Source organism: Camelina sativa, chromosome 7 (genome assembly GCF_030686135.1).
Source record: "Camelina sativa cultivar CO46 ecotype springtype chromosome 7, ASM3068613v1".
In the NCBI taxonomy this organism is placed as follows: Eukaryota; Viridiplantae; Streptophyta; class Magnoliopsida; order Brassicales; family Brassicaceae; genus Camelina; species Camelina sativa.
In genome coordinates this window covers 20,135,241-20,155,464 of record NC_141886.1, presented here as the reverse complement: position 1 = coordinate 20,155,464, position 20,224 = coordinate 20,135,241, and the positions used below count along the sequence as shown (strand labels likewise).

At 37.2% G+C, this 20,224-nt stretch overlaps 3 protein-coding genes across 7 annotated transcripts; 1 reads left to right on the top strand and 2 right to left on the bottom strand.

The window, feature by feature from the left end:
* The first annotated feature begins 3,390 nt into the window (after positions 1-3,390).
* Positions 3,391-5,727, top strand: LOC104701377 (two-component response regulator ARR11). The gene is made up of 5 exons (XM_010417049.3): positions 3,391-3,666; positions 3,755-3,907; positions 4,005-4,397; positions 4,518-4,594; positions 4,672-5,727. The coding sequence occupies exons 1-5, from the start codon at positions 3,558-3,560 to the stop codon at positions 5,524-5,526; spliced, it is 1,587 nt and encodes a 528-aa protein (XP_010415351.2). The 5' UTR covers positions 3,391-3,557; the 3' UTR covers positions 5,527-5,727.
* Positions 5,728-6,096: 369 nt separating this feature from the next.
* Positions 6,097-7,978, bottom strand: LOC104701376 (protein HHL1, chloroplastic). 2 transcript variants are annotated; one of them, XM_010417048.2, is made up of 6 exons: positions 7,489-7,978; positions 7,058-7,195; positions 6,859-6,945; positions 6,672-6,719; positions 6,394-6,552; positions 6,097-6,315 (listed from the first exon to the last, which is right to left on the bottom strand). In XM_010417048.2, exons 1-5 carry the CDS (start codon positions 7,759-7,761, stop codon positions 6,406-6,408), a joined length of 693 nt encoding a protein of 230 aa, XP_010415350.1. In that variant the 5' UTR covers positions 7,762-7,978; the 3' UTR covers positions 6,097-6,315; positions 6,394-6,405. The 2 variants fall into 2 exon arrangements, with proteins under 2 accessions (XP_010415350.1, XP_010415348.1); XM_010417046.2 differs by having other exon boundaries at positions 6,410-6,552.
* Positions 7,979-8,059: 81 nt separating this feature from the next.
* LOC104704713 (putative thimet oligopeptidase) lies at positions 8,060-12,993 on the bottom strand. 4 transcript variants are annotated; one of them, XM_087458934.1, is made up of 20 exons: positions 12,670-12,993; positions 12,416-12,540; positions 12,151-12,314; positions 11,962-12,052; positions 11,346-11,525; positions 11,151-11,231; positions 10,888-10,968; positions 10,710-10,802; positions 10,554-10,634; positions 10,315-10,477; positions 10,052-10,172; positions 9,893-9,965; positions 9,638-9,745; positions 9,432-9,529; positions 9,300-9,345; positions 9,068-9,164; positions 8,755-8,828; positions 8,569-8,673; positions 8,408-8,488; positions 8,060-8,329 (listed from the first exon to the last, which is right to left on the bottom strand). In XM_087458934.1, exons 1-20 carry the CDS (start codon positions 12,971-12,973, stop codon positions 8,219-8,221), a joined length of 2,277 nt encoding a protein of 758 aa, XP_087315060.1. In that variant the 5' UTR covers positions 12,974-12,993; the 3' UTR covers positions 8,060-8,218. The 4 variants fall into 4 exon arrangements, with proteins under 4 accessions (XP_087315060.1, XP_087315063.1, XP_087315061.1 ...); XM_087458937.1 differs by having other exon boundaries at positions 11,962-12,060; positions 12,670-12,964; XM_087458935.1 differs by having other exon boundaries at positions 9,848-9,965; positions 12,670-12,894.
* Positions 12,994-20,224: the final 7,231 nt, after the last annotated feature.

The following is a 20,224-nucleotide window of genomic DNA, read 5'->3' as shown; positions in this document are numbered from 1 at the left end:
TGGCGCATTATTATTATAAACATCTATGTCTCTATAAACATATATTCCATTAACCTATGGACGAATATATGCACAAACGCAAACACGAGAAGAAACATAAATTCAAAGTCATATTTTATCTTTTAGTTAAGTAGAGAGCTCCCTTAATTATTCTCTCCCTGAGCGAATACGTCGTCTTCTACGTTTTGTGAAATCAGTAGATATTGTTATTGGCCCACAAAATCAACGTTTGGATGATTAATTAACATTATTCTTAATTAGGACATTCATAGTTGTAAGAAAGAGTTTTGGATTGATCATATCTCTTAACATACTTTTTTAATTTAACGATGCATGTGTCGTAAAAGTTTAGCTCAATCTTGATGTAGAAAGACACAAGAAATGAATTTAAAGAACTTGTATTCGAAACCTCGACGCATGCATTGATCAGCCTTAATTAAAGAAATGTAGAACACACATAAATCCCCTAGTTTTATGAGTTTTGTAATGAAGTGACATTACCACATATCTATACACGGACAAACTTTGCCAAAACGTCGACCGCAAGCGAAAGATGGCTTTTTTTTTTTTTTTTTGAACAAAACGCGAAAGATGGCTTAAGTTGCGAAGGTGTGAGTGAAAGAATTATGTTCGCGTATTGGTACGTTATGTTGCTTCAACATATATCTAGTATTATTGTTCAAGGCAACAAAAAAAAATATATATATATCAAGAATACAATATCTGGTATCACATTTTACTACAACTACAGAGGAATATATAAATGAACAAATTAATTACTCGTTTGTAGGCTCCATTCTATAGTCAAATTAACCATTGGTCAAATAAAGTACTCCACCATTTTTACCTCCTTTTTATCACCATTTTGGGTTGCTTCTCTTCTTGTATCAAGACTATCAACTGATAAGCTTCCTTCAGATAAATCTTATGCGAAAAGAACAACTATAGATGAAAACTATGTAGACAGAAAAAGTAACTTGGGGTACATATTGATGAAAGGAAATAAACTAGTGAAGCATCTTTTTTTTGGCGATAAATTTATTAATGTGTACTAACCCAAACATATATATATTGCGACTACAACTTCACGATGAACTCACTGAAAACCAAAGCCGTAGCTGAAGATAATTTTAATGATAATTGGAAGATTATAATCCGGGAAAGAGATACTAATTTTTGGGATATATTAATAGACTAATAATTATTTTTAATGGTGGTGGATTATATTGTAGATCACAAGAATAAAATTCGAATTCTCATAAACAAGGTCACTTTTAAAATTAAATGTAGAAAACTGACATACAAAGTTTTATTATGACTTAACAAAGGGAAAAAAAAGAAGTTTTTATTGCCTCTTTTATTAAAGACGAAAATTGTTTGGGTGTGTTCAAAGTTCTTGGAATAGGATTATGTGTAAAAATGTATATGCACATACGTAACATTCTGCACAATTTTATCAATCTTTCATCATTGACCTACCATAATTTGGTTGAGACATTTTTATATGTTCAACATGTGTTAGATAGAAACTATGATTCTCACAATTAATAGTCTACGTAAGTATACTATATGTGAATATGTGATGTTCTACATGATTAGAGAGACATTTTAATATGTTATACATTTCGTACGTACATCACAATACTATATTATACGAAATACTATACGTACTACTAACAAAAAAAAGTTGGACAATACTGAAATAGTCTACGTACAAATTTAAAAATTTGGACTATAGGATTAAAAAAAATTGGAAAAAAATCATACGTAATTTTCCCATCATTAACTTTCCATAAATTCGTTGAAACATTTTTATATGTTCTACATGGTTAGATAGACTATATGGTTCTCACAATAGTCTACGTACGTATACTATATGTGATGTTTTACATGATTAGAGAGACATTTTTATATATGTTCTACGTTTCGTACGTAGTGCTACGTACATCACAGTAATATATTATACGAAATAGTTTGTAATAATATATTATACGAAATACTATATATACATACATACTAACAAACAAAAGCTGGACAATAATGAAATAGTCATCATGAAAGTGAAACGAGCTATTGCTCCTGCTAATGCGGGTCACGTGAAAACCTCGTCCCTGATCCCATAAACAGATACATGGCCAAGTGTACTATGCAAATCCACAAACTCCCAAATAATAACACTGTTTATAAATGTATAATGCGTTTTTCTTTTTTATCATGGCCAAAAAAGTTTGTGCAATTAGTTAGCTGTCTTGTAAATATAATTATATATATATAAAAAAAGAAGAAACAAACATTAGTGAGGAAGTATCTGTTGTAGTTTTGTCTAGTCTCCACGGGCCACGTCCTCATCCATAAAAAAAAAGCTTTGTGCATGACAAGCTGTGTACCATTTTCCTTTTTTTATTCTTTTGTCTTTCTAGTTTGTACTAATTTTCTAACAATAAAATATAAATGTCAAATCATTTGAAGTCTTTGCAGAGTCAAAGATCAAACGTTTAAACTCTTAATTAAGGGTTTAACGTCAACTTGTTACGGACTTGATGATTTAACAACCGGAACGTAAATTTTGCATATATAGTAGAAACATTATAACGAGTTAAGGAGTATATAATGCGATACACTATGGACGTGGTGGGTACGAGTACGAACATGTATGTAATACAAGTTGTGTAGTATTGTTTCTTTTTAAGAGCTAAACCAAGTACATGTTATGTGGCGTATATCTTAAAACAATAATTATTGTTGAACTTTCTTGGTTTAATGGTTAACCAAGATGTAGTGATTTGTATTAGGTGTGAGGTTCCATTTCTGAAGGATTTGTTTTCTTGTAAACTATAATGCAAGGTTATTTTGAGATTCTAATGTGCTTCAAAATAAAGCATTATGTGTATCATGTATTATAGTTAAACCTACAATACACTTTGCATTGTGGAGTTTTTTTTGTCACATCATTGTTTGTAAAATCATTTGTTTATAATATACACTCAAAATACGATTATCGTTAAAGAAGTTCGGATATACTTAGATTAACTAAAATGTACATATATGTATGATACAAAAAATGGGTAGAAACATAATTATCTAATTTTTTTATAGAATAACTATAAAAAGGGATATAATCCATAACATTATCATGGCAATATCTTAATTAAGAGCAATCTAAAGAGCTAAATTATTGGAAGAATATAGAGCAAAAGACGTCAACTTAATCTAGAGAGAGAGAAACAGCTTCAACAACTTTTTATTTTTTCCAGTGAAGTTAGACCGAACTAAATTCCTTTATTCAAAAGTTTATCCACAAATTAGTTATAAATAAATAAAGTAATCCACAAATTTAAAAAGAAAACAATTTATTAAACAAAAAACAGAGAAAAAATTGGAAACCCCTGTGACCGTTATCTAAACAACGCCGAAATATTCGGACTTTGTAGTTTCATCGCAAAACAAAAACCCCCACTCACCACCTTTCCAAAAAAGGAACACTCACCACTTTCTCATCTCTCTCTTTCTCTCTTCCTCTGTCTCTCTCTCTCTCTTTCTTGTTTTTGCCGTCGAGCATGGAGAAAGGCGGCTTCTCTCCCGTCGGTCTTAGGGTTCTTGTTGTGGACGATGACCCAACTTGGCTCAAGATTCTTGAGAAAATGCTCAAGAAGTGCTCTTACGAAGGTTCTTTTCTTTCTTTCTTTCTTTCTTTCTTATGTTTTCCACAACAGTTGGATTTTAATTATCTGAGAGTTTTTCTCGTGTTTTGCAGTCACAACTTGTGGGTTAGCTAGAGAGGCTCTGAGGTTGCTAAGGGAGCGTAAAGACGGATACGATATCGTGATCAGCGATGTGAACATGCCTGACATGGATGGTTTCAAGCTTCTTGAGCACGTTGGTCTTGAATTGGACCTCCCTGTCATAAGTGAGAGATTTATTAAGAAAGATCTTTGACTTCTTGAGTTAAATAAATGAATAAATGGTTAATTGATATTTGTTTTGTGTTGGTTGCGCTGTTATAGTGATGTCGGTGGATGGAGAGACGAGCAGAGTTATGAAAGGTGTGCAGCATGGAGCGTGTGATTACTTGTTGAAGCCTATAAGAATGAAAGAACTGAAGATCATATGGCAACATGTTCTAAGAAAGAAGCTTCAAGAAGTGAGAGACATCGAAGGCTGTGGTTATGAAGGAGGAGCTGATTGGATGACTCGATACGATGAAGCACATTTTCTTGGAGGAGGTGAAGATGTTTCTTTTTGTAAAAAGAGAAAAGACTTTGACTTTGACAAGAAGCTTCTTCTTCAAGATGAGAGCGACCCCTCATCTTCTTCTTCCAAGAAAGCTAGAGTTGTTTGGTCTTTTGAACTTCACCAGAAGTTTGTTAACGCTGTTAACCAAATCGGATGCGATCACAGTAAGTACGTTGGCGACTTTGGTTTCTTCTTCCCCTTTGCCTCTCTCTCTCTCTCTCTCTTTCTTTATTATCATGTCTTCATAGAGCCGTGAATTTTTTCCGGTCTCTCTTGTTTGGCAGAAGCTGGTCCCAAGAAGATATTGGACCTCATGAATGTTCCATGGCTCACTAGGGAAAATGTTGCAAGCCACCTTCAGGTATTAACTTTACCTTGTCTTCAAATACAAGTGTTAGATTAAGCTTTTCGTCAACTTTGTTTGTTCTGTTTTTGTAGAAATACAGGCTTTACCTCAGCAGATTGGAGAAAGAAAAGGAGCTCAAGTGTTATTCTGGTGGCGTGAAGAGTACAGATTCATCTACAAAAGATGCCGAAGTGAATTCCGGCCACCAAAGCCCTGGGAAGAGCAGCTTTGTGTTCTCTGGGGGAATCTTTCAGAAAGCAACAGAGACTGATCCAAAGCCACTTGCTTCAGCGTCTCTGCCTGACCCCAACACTGATGTGATCATGCCTCCAAAAACAAAAAAGACTCGTATAGGATTTGATCCTCCCATATCCTCCTCTGCGTTTGACTCTCTGCTTCCCTGGAATGATGTTCCAGAGGTACTTGAATCGAAGCCGGTTCTGTATGAGAATAGCTTCCTCCAGCAACAACCATTGCCAAGTCAGAGTTCTTATGTTACAAATTCTGCACCGTGTCTCATGGAAGAGGAGATGAAGCCTCCTTATGAGACACCAGCAGGAGGCAGTGGTGTGACTGCAGATGAGTTTCTCATGCCTCAAGACAAGATCCCTACTGTAACCATTCAAGATATGGATCCCTCTGCTTTATCTTCCATGAAGCTGCAGGAGTTCAGCTCAAATGTAACCAACAACACAGAGGCGATTCTGAGAAGCTTGAACTGTGAACTTCCAGAATCAAATCATTCTGCTTCTTTAGACACTGACTTAGACTTAAGTTGGCTTCAAGGCGAGCGTTTTCTTGCAAACACAGGACTCCAGTTTCAAGATTACAGTAGTAGCCCATCATTCCTATCTGAGCTCCCACCCCACCTTTGGTATGGAAACGAGCGGCTGCCTGACCCTGACGAGTATTCCTTCATGGTAGACCAAGGTTTATTCATATCTTAACCTTGTTCCAATATCTTCTTTTCGTATATTGGTTGGTGTAATGCAGAAAGATTTTGTGGGTATACCTGAAAATAATCTTGCTTTCCGAAGAACCTTTTCCATGGTCGAATACTCGAATGCATTGTACAATAATCCATGTCATAGGCTAATTACATCACACAGGTTGATGACAATGATAAGACCACATGTTTCATACCGTCATTTAGATCTTCACTATCACATTGGTTTCCCTTTCACCTGGAAGGAAAATACTTGGCCTGTCATATCTTGAGAATCGATTGGTTACCTAACTGATCTCTAATTCATTTATAACAAACTAAGATGAAGCTACACACACACACCATATTGCAATGTTCACACAACCGGATGTCGTCAATATTGCACAGAACTAAAACTTTACCTACTGGAGCAATCAGGGAGGTTCTACTTTATCTCTGCAAATGGTGTCTGCTCTCCCTCATTGCTGCCTTCACAAAGCTTTTGAATGCCTTAGACACAGTTCTGGTTAAGGTATTATGATTTATGACTACTATTATTTGATCAATTTTTAAGAAAAGTTCATCTCGCAAGTTGTAACCAATGCCTCTTTCTTTCAACAAATCTACAATACACAAATAAGTTATATGTTACAAGAGATTTAACAGAAGCTGTTTCTGAGAGAGATGTATAAAGAAAATGTGCACAACATAGCGGCAATCTCGTCGTATCTAATGACCTTCTGCAGCTCATACCATGACGGTTGAGACATCAAAATCAACCAACCAAGTGTCAATTGTTCAGCCTCAGGCCCTGTAAAATGAATTCATATCATTTTGGTGAAAAACACCAAAAAATCTACTGAAAATGAAAAGAAGAAACATCAGGCACCTGTTTTTATACTTACTTGGCTTTCTCATCCGGGGTTTCTTCAGTTTTTTCTTCTGTCCCAGGATTCAGCGATGATAATTTTCCGAATGACTCTTTTGCATCCCCAAAATAGTCTTTAACTTTGTCGAACACTGTTTTAAGCTGGTCCTGAGTTGGGAGCTGTGATTGTTCATGAAAAAACACAAATGTTTCAGAGAAAACATACATAACAGCACCCTTTTGGTGTCACTGTAGGGAGTTTGAGAGCTGATCTCAAAATAGTTAAGCATATAGCTCACCTCGATAACATCTGAGGTACTGAGTGCAGCTCTCATGTTTCCGTTTTCCTGAGTGCATAATAAGGCCATAATAAGTAAAAAAGAAACCAGAAAACATTTCCTATGCCCTCACAGAACCTACCCTCTAAAAAACAAAAAGAAGCAGAGCTTCCAAATAAGTGAAAACAAAAGGTTTTGAGAGCATTACAACAAGTTTGTAGCCATATCGAAAGTCAGTGGCTGAACGCAAGACACGGTGCTGCTTTATTGCTGTCTTTTGTATCTCTTTCTCATCCTGTGTTGAAGATGAAAACAGTCAGAAATCAAATCTAAAGAGACACATATTGTAAAACGGAATCAGACCACAGAACCACAATTGTAACTATAAGCAGGTTGTCTTAATTTACTCTGTAAATAACAGCGGCAATGTTTCTAGCAATGGTGTCTTTGTAGATATACTTCCCCAAGAGGTTATCTTTTGCAGCAACCATGATCTTGGCAGTGGTACCACCAGCTATTATACTAAGAGGATACCAAAGATACACCTGTTCACATCACAAGAAACACTTATAACAAACAAGAACTAAAATGATGAAGAAAAAAAACTCGCATAAATGAAACTAGAAACACAACTGCAATCTGAGAATTGGCCTAAAGGAATCTAATTGAAAGAAAGTACATAACTTTGAAAACAGAACCAATCAAGCTAAACAATTGCAATCTGATCATTGGTCTAGGAGTATCAAATTGTAAAAAAGTAAATAACTTTGCAAACAGAACTCTAACAATTTAACTCATAGGGAAGCTAATCAAAGAAAGAGTAGGGAAAAAGACGAACATTGGCCATACGAATGAAGATAACAAATCTTGGGTTTCCATCTTCTTCAATCTTAGGCATAGGAGGAGGAGTACGTTGATACTGACGAGCAGCCATACCTTTCTTTCCCTTAGCCTCCACCACAAAAACCATCCGCCGCTGCTGCACAGCCGTCTCTCGGCATGCTGTTCTTGAGCTAAACAGCGAGTGTCTCGCTGAACCAACCTCTTCGAATCTTCCCGTGTTCTTCAGGGGAAGCCGAGTTAACGCGTTCAGAGACATACTCACTTCCATTTTACGCACCAGAAGATTCAACCCACACTAAAGTGTTTCGTGTTCGTTTCGTAAACGAGAGTTCTTTTTTGGGGATGATGATTTCGTGGATTCGTACCTTATCTACTTGGACCTGCCACGTGTCCTACCCGTTAATTAAACCGAACCAGATCCGGTCCTCTAAACGCAATCTGGAACTCTTTCTTCTATGTATGTTTGAAATTAAACCAGCAAAGACAATCCTATTCATTTGCCGTCATCATATATAGTTCGTTTTTTGTTGGTAATTTGAGATTGGGATGGGTAAGATGCGCAGAAAGGTAAGAACGAATGATTCCAATTTCCAACTAATTCGGTTATCTCAAGTCTCGACTCATTAACAAAACATCAAAAACGATGTCTCTAACAACAACAAAAAGAAGTTTATTTTCACCAGCCAACAATTTCATTGGAAGATCCTAATGTTAGGTGCAAGATCCTACAAACTATAGTTTGTCCGGCTATCGATGAAAGCTTGAGTTGATGGTTCCCTTCCAAGAAAACTGGTCAGAAGTTCCATTGGTTCTTTGCCTCCTCCTGCGGCCAACACCTTAAAAAGAAAGTAGTTGTTAGTTCTTTTTACACTCACACACCACTAAAAGGTAAAAACAACGTATACGTTTCTCACTTTGTCTCTGAACTGCAAGCCGGCATACAGATTCGGATGTCCGTCCCCAAATTTTGAAGCAAATATATCAGCAGCATACACCTGTAGAAAGAAAACGGATTCTCAGACGAGGATCATGGAAAGTGGGGATCACCATTCACCACAGTGCAAATCAATCATACCTCACTCCATAAACGACTGTAGCATGTTGCTTCAGAGCCAATTACAGCACGTGGGAAACATGAAGCAGGGTTGGTTCCTTCCACCGCTGGTAGCCCTATCATTACCTATATATATGCAGAGAGAGAGACTAGTAGTATAAGACAACCGTAAAAAGACAAGATTGCTTTGAGAGTTTCTGCTTTTACCTTTGGATGAAGACTTCTGATTAGCTGCAGTAAGTCAGCATTGTCGTCCGAATATATTATTTGATCAAATTGACCTGATCATCCATATTTTTATAAGTCAATACCACATTTTACCCCTAGTACACTTCTTAGTTAAATTCTGCTTCCTCTACAGCATAATAAGAACCACAATCTACTAGTCTTACTAACAAACCATTTGTCCTAACAACTGTGAGGAATTGATATTTCAGTGAATAAACTACAATAACGTCAAAATGAAAAGCTATATAAGCATCTTTAAAAGTCAATTAAGACATGTGCAGAGATGTCTCACAGTATAATATCTCCTGAAGCGACTTTAGTGCAGAGAAAGAATATCGCCAACGTTTGAGTGTTTTGCAGACTTCATCCACAAGTGGCTTGGTGATATCCTGCAGGTCCAACGGATTAATTAAAGCAGTCACAGTCTAGAAGGGCAACAGGAATAAATCCCAGGTAAAACAAATTATAATGACTAGTCTACCAAAAGAACAATTGTCAATAGTATAGTCCTGAGAAGCACTCACCTGACGATAACCTGATATTAACTTCAACGTGAAACTCTCGTAACACCTAGAGATACCATAGTTATATTCCGCCTATAAGGATTTGGTGTTGATACAGAAAGACTTTAAGAAAAAAAATATCAGTTTACTTGCCAGTTTTCCAATAACTGAGAAGGGATCTCCCGAAAGTCAGGGTCAACACGTAGGCCAGAGAATCTAGCAAATGAAGCACGATTGCAGATATGTTGGACCTATTTACCAATGGTTCGCAAGGAAAATCAGCTCATAACATCCTCTGATATATACAAAAGATACCAACAGAATTTATTCTGCTGTTCCAGGTAACCAATTTCACGTACCACATGGCCAAACTCATGAAAAAGATTAACCACCTCAGAGAATCCCAATGGCACAGCTTCACCACTACCATCCTTCGCAAACTGTGTAATAAGCAACGCTACAGGAATCTGGAGACAGAAACAAAATACATGCCAAATAAGAATACTAAAACGTTAAAATACATCCACATGAGATCACAAGATCGATTTATATTTTGAGTTGCATAATACTTCGACATAAAGGTCCGACATGGAACATGGTTGTAGGATTGTCACCTGACATGCACCATTGGAGAACAGTGCGTTATTCTGAAGAGCCACCACACAGCTGTGACTACATTTTCCTTCCCTGTCCAACAAAATTATTCTTTCAACTCAAAATGAGACGGAGGCTCTAAAAGTAAAGAGGAGGATGAAATAAGGTCGATAGTGGACCTTGTAAACATGTCAAGATAGAAATATCCTAAAAGCTTTCCAGATCCGGAGTCAAAGACGGCAAAAGCTCGAACATCATGATACCAGACATCAACTTCTGTAACCTCCTCAATTTTTATCCCTGCATAGCGAAATCATAAAGGTGGTCAGCAAGCTATGACGAGGATGAAATCAATGGATAGTAAATAATCTCAAGCCACATAAGCAAAGCAGAAATTTATTAAGACCCCAAAATATTTTATAGAGTACAGACGTAAACTCACCAAAAAGGTCCTGACATATTTTAAAGATCCCGGAAAGGACCAAACTGACAGGAAAATATTGCCGGATATCTCCAAAATCAAGATCAAACTGCAATTCCTCTACCCTCTTTATGTAATATAATAGATCTTCTACGCCAAACGGAATCTCCCCTTCTTCTTTACTCTGATATTAAAAACCCCGTAAGTTAATTAGTGAGAAAGGCATCACTTATTATTATATAATACCGACATTATATTACCTTCAAGTCTTTCAAAATGGAAAACTCTCTAATAGCCAAGTCAGTTAAACTGGACGAGATGTCCTCCAGGAACCTGATCACCTGGCATAAGAAGGGCGTCAGTACAAACGAGTAATGAATAATGCTAAACTAATCACTTAAGGGTTCTTCACAAACCCTCATTGATGTCTTTGACATTCTGCGATCAAGAGCATAATCTGCGAAGTGTGCATAACCAAGGACGCGAGCTAATCTATGGCGTGACTGAACCTACAGAGACAAGAATAGTAAAAAGTTCACTGATTAAAATGTGCTGCAGGCTTCTGTCAAGGGTTTCTAGAATAGACACAAGTACCAATCTTTGTAACACTGGAATATTGGCATCTCCACATCTCTTTCCATATGCCATAGCCACCGTCTTCCTTGTCTTGGCTATCTGCAAATTTTAAAACAAGAGCCAAAACTTTTTCAAAGACAGATTCTAATGCATTGGCATGGACATAGAGAGTGATGTTGAAATTATTCCTGGTCATTTAAAAAAGCCAGTATTAAGAATTGGCAAGTAACTGCCACCTTTTCTGTGGCATGGCAATCAACAAGGACCATGAAAATTCTTACCTTGCACAACTCTAGAATAGCTGCAACGTGACAACTTTCCAAGGTGAGCTTAAATTCTTTATTTTGAGTTTTTTCCAAACTCTGCAGGAGAAAGTGCAGAAATGAGAAATAGTTCAGAAAAGCCATGTCCGAAACAGACAATATCACAAATTTGCATATGTGACAGAGTAAGCAAACAAAATTTGGAATAAACACCTGAAGAAATTCTAGAGGCAAACCAGCAAGCTCATCCTCAGTAAAAAAGAGACAAGAACTATCTTCATTTAAATTCTGAATGTAGCGCAAGCTAAGCTCATCAATTTCATTTGTTAGTCGCTCAACTTCCTGTCTTTTTACTGCAGTAAGGTTCAGACCATTGTCCTCAAAGTCTCTAACCTGTCACTGATAAAACAGAAATCAATAATTTGGTTCAATTCAAACAGCTTAGTAAAGTGAAAAGAAGTCTGCAAGCAACTCTTGAAAATGTGCTATGAAAAGGAAGCTCATTATTTCAACTGCTTTCTTCTGGAGTAACTGACTGAAGCTCAGGAATACAAAATTCTCTGGTCCAACTTTTAAAGAGTGCCATATGATAGTCCATGAGGATAACAATACCTTAAATATCAATAGTACAAAATTTTGGACCAAGAAATTAGAAATGACTATGATAAGGAAGACCAGATGAACTAAATAATCTCAGTTGTAAAAATGTATTTATGGTTAAGGCACTACATTGCATTAGCAGAAGGAATGTAATATAGTAGTAATGTCTGAGACAGTGAAAGCCTTGAAAACAATATATAAGAGGAGCACATAATTCAATTTTCCTTACCAGACACTGTAGGTAGCATTTAGCTTCCGGTGCTATTGACTCTCCCTTTGCAGCATAAATTTTGATAATCCGGTAAACATCTTCACGTTTTCTGATAAGCTTGCACAAAGAAATGATCATCAATTTTCATATAAAGTGAATCAGACAAAGAAAAACAACATTTCATTACTCATCAGAGTCCAATTTCACCTGCAAGAAAGAATATGAGCGTCGATTCTCTGCTCAGCTTCAGCACTAGCTTTACGAACATTATCGTGAGGCGATAACATCTTAGGAAACACACAGCATTGTATAAGCGAGAGTTGTCTAGCTTCCAATTCAGCCAACGGCAATACAACATTCTCATAAGAGAGCTACAAAAAGCATTTGAATCAACTCAGCAAAAAAAATTAATTTCCAAATCAATCTAGCGTTTCCCCCAAACTTCTTAATCCAGTAATTTTTTTCAAAATACCTTATCTAAAGCAACCAAAGCAACAGAATCATGAACTCGCGTAGACTTGTGATTAATTTCGTCAGCTAACTCGAGAATCTCCTTCGCGGATAGGTTAACACAAACAGTATCACAACCAGGAAGACCTAGAATTAACAATTGATAAAGGTAAGCATTGTGAAATTCGAATTCGTGAAACGCGGAATCTGAAAGGAAGATGAGAGTGTGAGTGAGAGAGAGAGAGAGAGAGAGAGAGAGAGAGAGAGAGAGTGTGCCTTTCTTCTTCGATTTTTGCTTGTGGGAATTGAAAGCGAAGACGGCGAAACTGACGGCAAGTCCTAGAAGACCGGCGGCTCCGGTGAAGGTTACAAGGTTTAGCTTCTTCTTAGGATTAGATCCTTCCATTTCCTTGTCGTTTCCTTCGTTTTCCGTCATTTTACCTCTGCTGTGTTTTCTCGAGAAAGGGAATAAAAGAACAAAAAAAAAAAAAAAAAAGAGCGACTGGGAGGGAAAAAGCCTCTCGCTCGCTGATGGACCGACCCGAGAGACTGAAAAAAAATCTATTTCCTTAATTTTCATTTTCTTAAAAAATTATTAGTGATATAGATCATTCAAACATATAAATATAAATTAAAATACACAATCTACTAAGAGTACAAATAAATTTTTTAAAAATAAATTTAAAAAAGAAGAAGCAAATGTATTGATTTTATAAATTTCTAACTGAAAAAAAAAGAAATTCAAGTAAATAATGTGAAAATTTATTTCAAATTATCACGTATTTAAAATTCAAAAAGAAAATTGAAATAAATAATTTCATATTTTTAATTAAATCATGATAGTCACAATCTAAAAATCTAAAACTCAATAATATCTAGTAAATCTTTTTTTTTTTTTTTTTTTTTTTTTCAACCAAACAATTAAATAAATTAAAAGGTGATTCCACAATTGGTTGTCCAATTTGGAGGGAAAGAGTTTACAAAACAAAGTTCAGAAACTAGAGATCTAGAAGAGCGCGCCAGACAATCAGCTCTCACGTTAGACGTCCTCGGTATTTTCGTCAGAGTGAAGGTGGAGAAGGATGATCTTAGCGCTTGGAAGTCTTCCAACAAATACGAGAAGGCTGGCCAATCGTCGGGAGCCTGCACCATCGCCACCAGCTCGGAACTATCAGACTCAAAGTTGGAGCAATCTATCCCCGCCGACCGAAGAGACTCCATAGCCCAAATCAAAGCTTCAAACTCCGTATGAAGGGGAGAGGGACTACGACGCAAACTGCGGGCTCCCATAAGTACCGTCCTATCATCGTTACCAAACCACCAACCCAAGCCTTCCAAAGAATCCGTACCTTTCCATGAACCATCAACCTGGCAACGAATCGAAGAATCCCTACCCTCCAGGGAAGGCTGGGAAACCACATAAGTCTCCGGGCCAGACTTGGCCTCCTCCCAATAAAGTTTATCGTTTAACGCCTGATTTAAAATATCAATGGGCTCTGCTTCTATTCCTTGAAACACCCTATTATTCCTATCTTTCCAAATTGTCCACAATATCCAAGGCAACCTATAGCCAATGCTAGGTCCCCCAGAATTTGAAAAAGTCTTGGAATAAAGAAAATCTAGGTTCGAATACACGGATCCAAAAGGAAAACCAGTCGAAGACAACTGGATCGGAGATAGCTCCCACACCAAAAGCGAGCGAACACACTCAAAAAGAGCGTGGTTGATAGTCTCCACCGCTAAACCGCACCGCGGACACGTATCGACGCAATGGACACCCCGGTGAGCAAGCCGTTCTTTCACGGGAAGGGACCCAGACGCCACCTGCCAGAAAAAATGTTGGACCTTTGAGGGAACATCAAGCTTCCAAGCTTGTGCCCGTAAAACTGTGCATGTCGGCCCGTAAACGAGAGGCTTATGAAATTCCCGTGCTAACCTATAACCAGATTTCACTGAATACTTGCCGGATTTAGTATAATGCCAAATCAATTTATCCGGAGTCAATGACTTACTGACCGCCAAACTCCGTACAAACTGAATGTCCGCAGGATCCAAAAACTCTTCCAGAGTAGGCAAATGCCAATCCAAAGTAAGGGGATTAATTAGGTGATTGACCATCAGATTAGGATGGAGAACTCTACCCCTGCCATTCACCGGTCTTGGCTGATGATCCGGGATCCACGGGTCTCTCCAAACGGAAATATTATGTCCCGTCCCGACGAGCCACCTCGCCCCTCTTTCTACTAAACCCTTTGTCGAAAAAATACTCCTCCATGCAAAGGATGGGGAATAGGGTTTAGTCGCCAGTAAAGGATGTTTTCTCCTGAAATATCGACCGCGCATCACCCGCGCCATTAGAGAATTTGGGTAGTGAATCAACCTCCAAAACTGCTTAGCCAGCATTGCATCATTAAATTCTTCCAGAGCACGGAATCCCAAACCCCCATCGCATTTATCCTCACAGAGCTTATCCCAAGCTACCCAATGTAGACCTCTGGCCTTATCATTAGACTTCCACCAAAATTTTGAAATAGCACTCGTAAGTTTGGACGTTAACTCATGAGTTAATTTATAACATGACATGACATAAGTCGGAAGAGCTAACGCAACTGATTTGATCATAATCTCTTTACCCCCTTTTGATAAAAGCTTCGCCGACCAGCCATTAACTCGCTCATCTAAACGATCATTAACATAACTAAAAACTTCAGTCTTCGAGCCCTGGAGATTTTCAGGAATGCCCAAATAGGAACCCATTCCACCCTCTCTAGAAATACCAATAACATTTTTAATCCGAGATCTTACATCAGGCGGGACTTTCTTGCCGAACATAATGGACGATTTCTCCAAATTGACCTCCTGGCCCGAGGCTTTCCCATAATTACCTATAATATCCATGACCACTCTACATTCAGATTCCTCTGCCTTACAAAAGAACAGACTATCATCCGCAAACAAAAGATGTGAAATCGAGGGACAAGCCAGAGCAATAGAAATTCCCGTAAGTTTCTTTTCTCGTTCTGCCTTTTTAATATTTGCTATTAAAACCTCTGTACAAAGAATAAACAGATAGGGAGAAAGAGGATCACCCTGACGTAAACCCCGCTTTGGAAAAATAGATCCCCGAGGTTGACCATTAAGAAGAACTTGATACAAAACCGAAGAAACACACCACATAATCCAAGTAATCCACCGCCTATCAAAACCTAATTTAACCATCACCGCTTCCAAAAAATCCCATTCAACCCGGTCATACGCTTTACTCATATCCGTTTTGAATGCCAGAAACTCCGACTTACAGCGTGGGTTAGTATTTAACCCGTGAAACATTTCCTGGGCAACTAGGATATTATCAGTAATCAACCTGCCCGACACAAATGCCGATTGTGTTTCAGAAACCAGAGACGGTAAAAAACGCTTAAGCCGAAGACATAAAACTTTTGAAATAATCTTATAACTCACGTTACACAGACTTATAGGCCGAAACTCTGTCATACGTTGTGGGTGATCCACCTTAGGGATGAGACAAATATTAGTCTCATTAAAGCGAGGATCAAAGCCACCCGTCCTAAAGAAATTTTTAACCAGAGCCACCAGATCTCCTTTTAATGAAGGCCAGAACCGTTGAAAGAATAAAGCTGTCATACCGTCAGGGCCTGGAGATTTCTCTGGATGCATAGCAAATAAAGCTTTCCGAACCTCCGCCTCCGTAATTTCCCTTATTAGACTTCGATTCATATGATCTGTAATAATAGGTGAAATCTCCTGTAGTATTTCTGATATACCAGTTACATCAGACCGTTTAAACAAATCCTCAAAATATTTGGAAGCTATATTCTCCATTCCCAAAGGTGACTCATCCCAAACGTTATCCGGGCCAAATAACCCAACAATCCTATTCCGGACCCTCCTTTGCTTAGTCGAAGCATGAAAATATTTTGTATTTTTATCTCCCACCCGTAACCAGAATTTCCGGCTCTTCTGTTGCCAATACAACTCCTCATCCCGATAAGCCTCTTTTAATTTTCTCTCAATGTCTCGAATCTCATCCTGAGAAATCAAGTCATCCATCTTGGCCTCCTGTAAGGCAGCCTTCAGTGAAGAGATAAGGGACGGGCCAGAAGTCACGTTATTTTTCCGCCACCACGAAATCGAATTTCGACAGTTCCTAATTTTATCCACAAAAGCCGGTACCCGAAAATTGTTTGTGCGCGCCCATCCGGACTCTACCGCACCTAAAAGTCCGTCCTTCCCCAACCAACGTTTATCAAAACGAAACTGCCTATACCGGCGAGAGGCTGTTTTCAGACAAGTAGCCAGAATGGGACAATGATCAGATCCGACCATCTCCAAATAATCCACCCTCGAATTTGGGAAAAAACTATGCCAATCTTCATTACCTAGAGCACGATCTAAGCGACACCGAACCACCTGGTTATTACAGCGATTACCTCGCCAGGATAATTGCTCTCCATAACATGGGAATTCAAGCATACCACAGTGCCGAATCATTGTTTGAAAGGGCACAAAAGAGGAAGCAGGCCGTAAGGCCCCACCCCTTTTCTCATGATTCCCAACAAGTTCATTGAAATCTCCAATCAAAAACCAAGGATCTATCCGGAAAGAACCAATATCCATTAACTTCTCCCATACCTTTGCACGATTCTGCAGAATTGGATCCCCATAAACAAAAGACAAATAAACCAATTGTTGACCAAATGAAGCTTTAACATCAATAATTCGATTACTATCATATAAAATAGAAAGTTTTATTTCATCCATGAAAAATAAAGCTAACCCTCCACTAGAACCATGGGGATCAACAGTGTACAAATTATTATAACCAAACTTTTTTTGAAATTTTTGTAAATAAGAAAAACACTTTTTAGTTTCTGATAAAAATAAGATGTCTGGCCGATGCTGCTTCCACAAAATTGCAAGTAAATCTTATATAATTCAAAATTGCAAGTAGAAATTGGAGTAAATAACCAAAAAATACTGATTAATAAATTTCGTGATCATCTTAAACTAATATATATATATATATATATATATATATATATATATATATATATATATATATATTTTTATAGACCGATGTAACCAAGGCCTACGATAGAGACGAATGAGATTTTCTCGAAGTCACTATGCATTTATTTGGATTCTCAGACAAATAGATCAATTGTATCATGGCAACAGTTCGTACTGTTAGTTACTTGGTGCTAGTCAACAACACACCCTCTGGTATGATTGTTCCTGAGAGAGGCATTCGACAAGGTGACCATTTATCACCATATTTGTTCATCTTATGCATAGATAATGAGTCATCTCATTCAAATGAGAGTCCAATCTAGTGATATTTGAGGGGTTAAGATAGGTAATGGAGTACCAACCATCACTCACCTGCAATTTGCCGATGACTCCCTTTTTCTAGTCAATCGAATTATCGGAATTGTAAAGCGATTAAAAAGGCTTTTGACGTTTATGAATACTACTTAAGCCAGAAAATCAATACCAGTATATCTATGATAATTTTCAGCTCAAGAGTACAGGGACAATTACAAAATAGACTAAAAAGGATACTAAGCATTCCTAGTCATGGTGGAGGAGGCAAATATCTTGGCTTACCAGAATAAATTGGTAAGAAAAAAATAGAAATGTTTCAGTATATAGTGGATAAGGTTAAGCAACGAACATCGGCTTGGAGAGGTCGTTATCTATCACCGGCCGGCAAAGAGATCCTCATCAAAGTAGATGCTTTAGCCATGCATGTATACTCTATGTCCTGCTTCAAAATCCCCTCCGGCATCCTCTCAGAGATTGTTACAATAGTTCAACAATTTTGGTGGGAGAAGAGTAACCAAGACAGAGGTATTCCTTGGATCGCTTGGAAACGTGTACAACACTCAAAGAAAGAAGGAGGTTTAGGTTTTAAAGATCTATTAAAGTTTAATGATGCTTTGCTAGCAAAGCATGCCTGGATAATTCTACAACACCCTGATACTTTACTTGCGAGAGTTTACAAGGCTCGATATTTCAAGGATGAATCTCTACTAGACGCAAAACCAAGAAAAAATCAGTCATATCGTTGGGCCTCAATTCTAGAAGGACTCAAAAAAATAAAGCTTGGTTCGAGATACATCCTTGGAGATGGAGATTCTATACGTGTTAACCAAGACAATGTAACAACAACGCATCTACCAAAACCTATTTGTGCTATTGATCCAATTGCCGATACTAAATTCAATGCCTATATCACAACAATTGGCAATCACAGACAATGGAATAGAGAACTAATTTCTGACACCATCAAACCGGAGGATCATAGCCACATTTTAAACATATATCTTCCAAGAATATCTACTGCAGACAGGTTAGTTTGGAATTATACTAAGACAGGAGAATATACAGTTAGATCAGGATATTGACTTTCAATGCACAATCCAAATCAACAAAATAACTTACCACCCATCCCCCATGGTTCAGTCATTCTCAAGAACTTAATCTGGAAAATTAATATTCTCCCCAAAGTGAAACATTTTCTTTGGTACCTTTTATCAAAATATTTACCCACCATCACTCGTTTAAACACTAGGGGAATGCATTTAAACCCAGTTTGTCCTAGATGTTTCCAGAATGATGAAACAATTGAACATATTCTATTTTCCTGTCCATACTCTCAGTCTATATGGGAACTAGCCAATATTCCCATAACCATGCTTTATTCAATATCTTTAAGTTGTGAAGCACTATTCGAAGGAATTTTCGAACTCCAACTAGAACATGATATATCTAGTCAAACGAGGCTTTTACCTTTTTGGCTGCTATGGCACATATGGAAGTCTCGGAATAACTTCATATTCAATGGCATCCAAGACAATCCAAAAACTATAATTCTAAGAGCAAAGGCGGATGTTCGAGATTAGATCTGAAGTACTGACAACTCAGGGCATACTAAGACGGTATCTCGAAATACAACGACTCACCATTGGACACGACCAGATTCTTTTTCTCTTAAATGCAACTATGATGCCGCTTTTGATCACTTTACTAACCAAGAAAAAATTGGATGGATAATCCGAAACCATAATGGAATAGCACAAAACTGGGGATCAATGCAAATGGGACATGTTTCTTCACCTTTGGAGGCTGAAGCAAAAGCTTTGCTTACTACAATGCAACAATGTTGGATCAGAGGATTATGTGACATCATTTTCGAAGGCGATTGCGAGACACTAACCAAGATAGTTAATAAAACTTTCCATGATATTTCCATTGAGCCTATTTGCCAAGATATTATTTATTGGTCAAGTTTATTTAACACTGTTTCCTTTGTTTACGCATCAAGAACTTGTAATAAGGCAGCTCATGTACTAGCCAAATTTGGTAGTATACAACTATCTTTTTACTCTGAATGTTTTACACCCCATGTTGGCTCTCAAACCAGTTGTATGAAGACTATTCTAATTCATTAATATAAATTTATTTTCGACAAAAAAAAATATATATATATATATATTTTTGGTCTTTTCCATGTATAGTTTTCTTTTAATATATTTTTCAAAAAATTGTAATTGTGATTCTTTCTGTTTAAAATTAGTGAATTACTATTTTTTTTTATATACCTTTTCAAAAAAAACTATAATATTTTACTTTTAGGATTTGTATTTTACTGTATGATTCCTTTTAATTAATATACTTTTAATTGAAAAACTGTAGGATTTTTAATTTATTGAATTTATGTAATATTTTTTTTACATATATCAAAATCTTATCAATAGATTTACACATATCACGTTCACATAAGTTTTTAACTTTGAAAAGTAAGCTT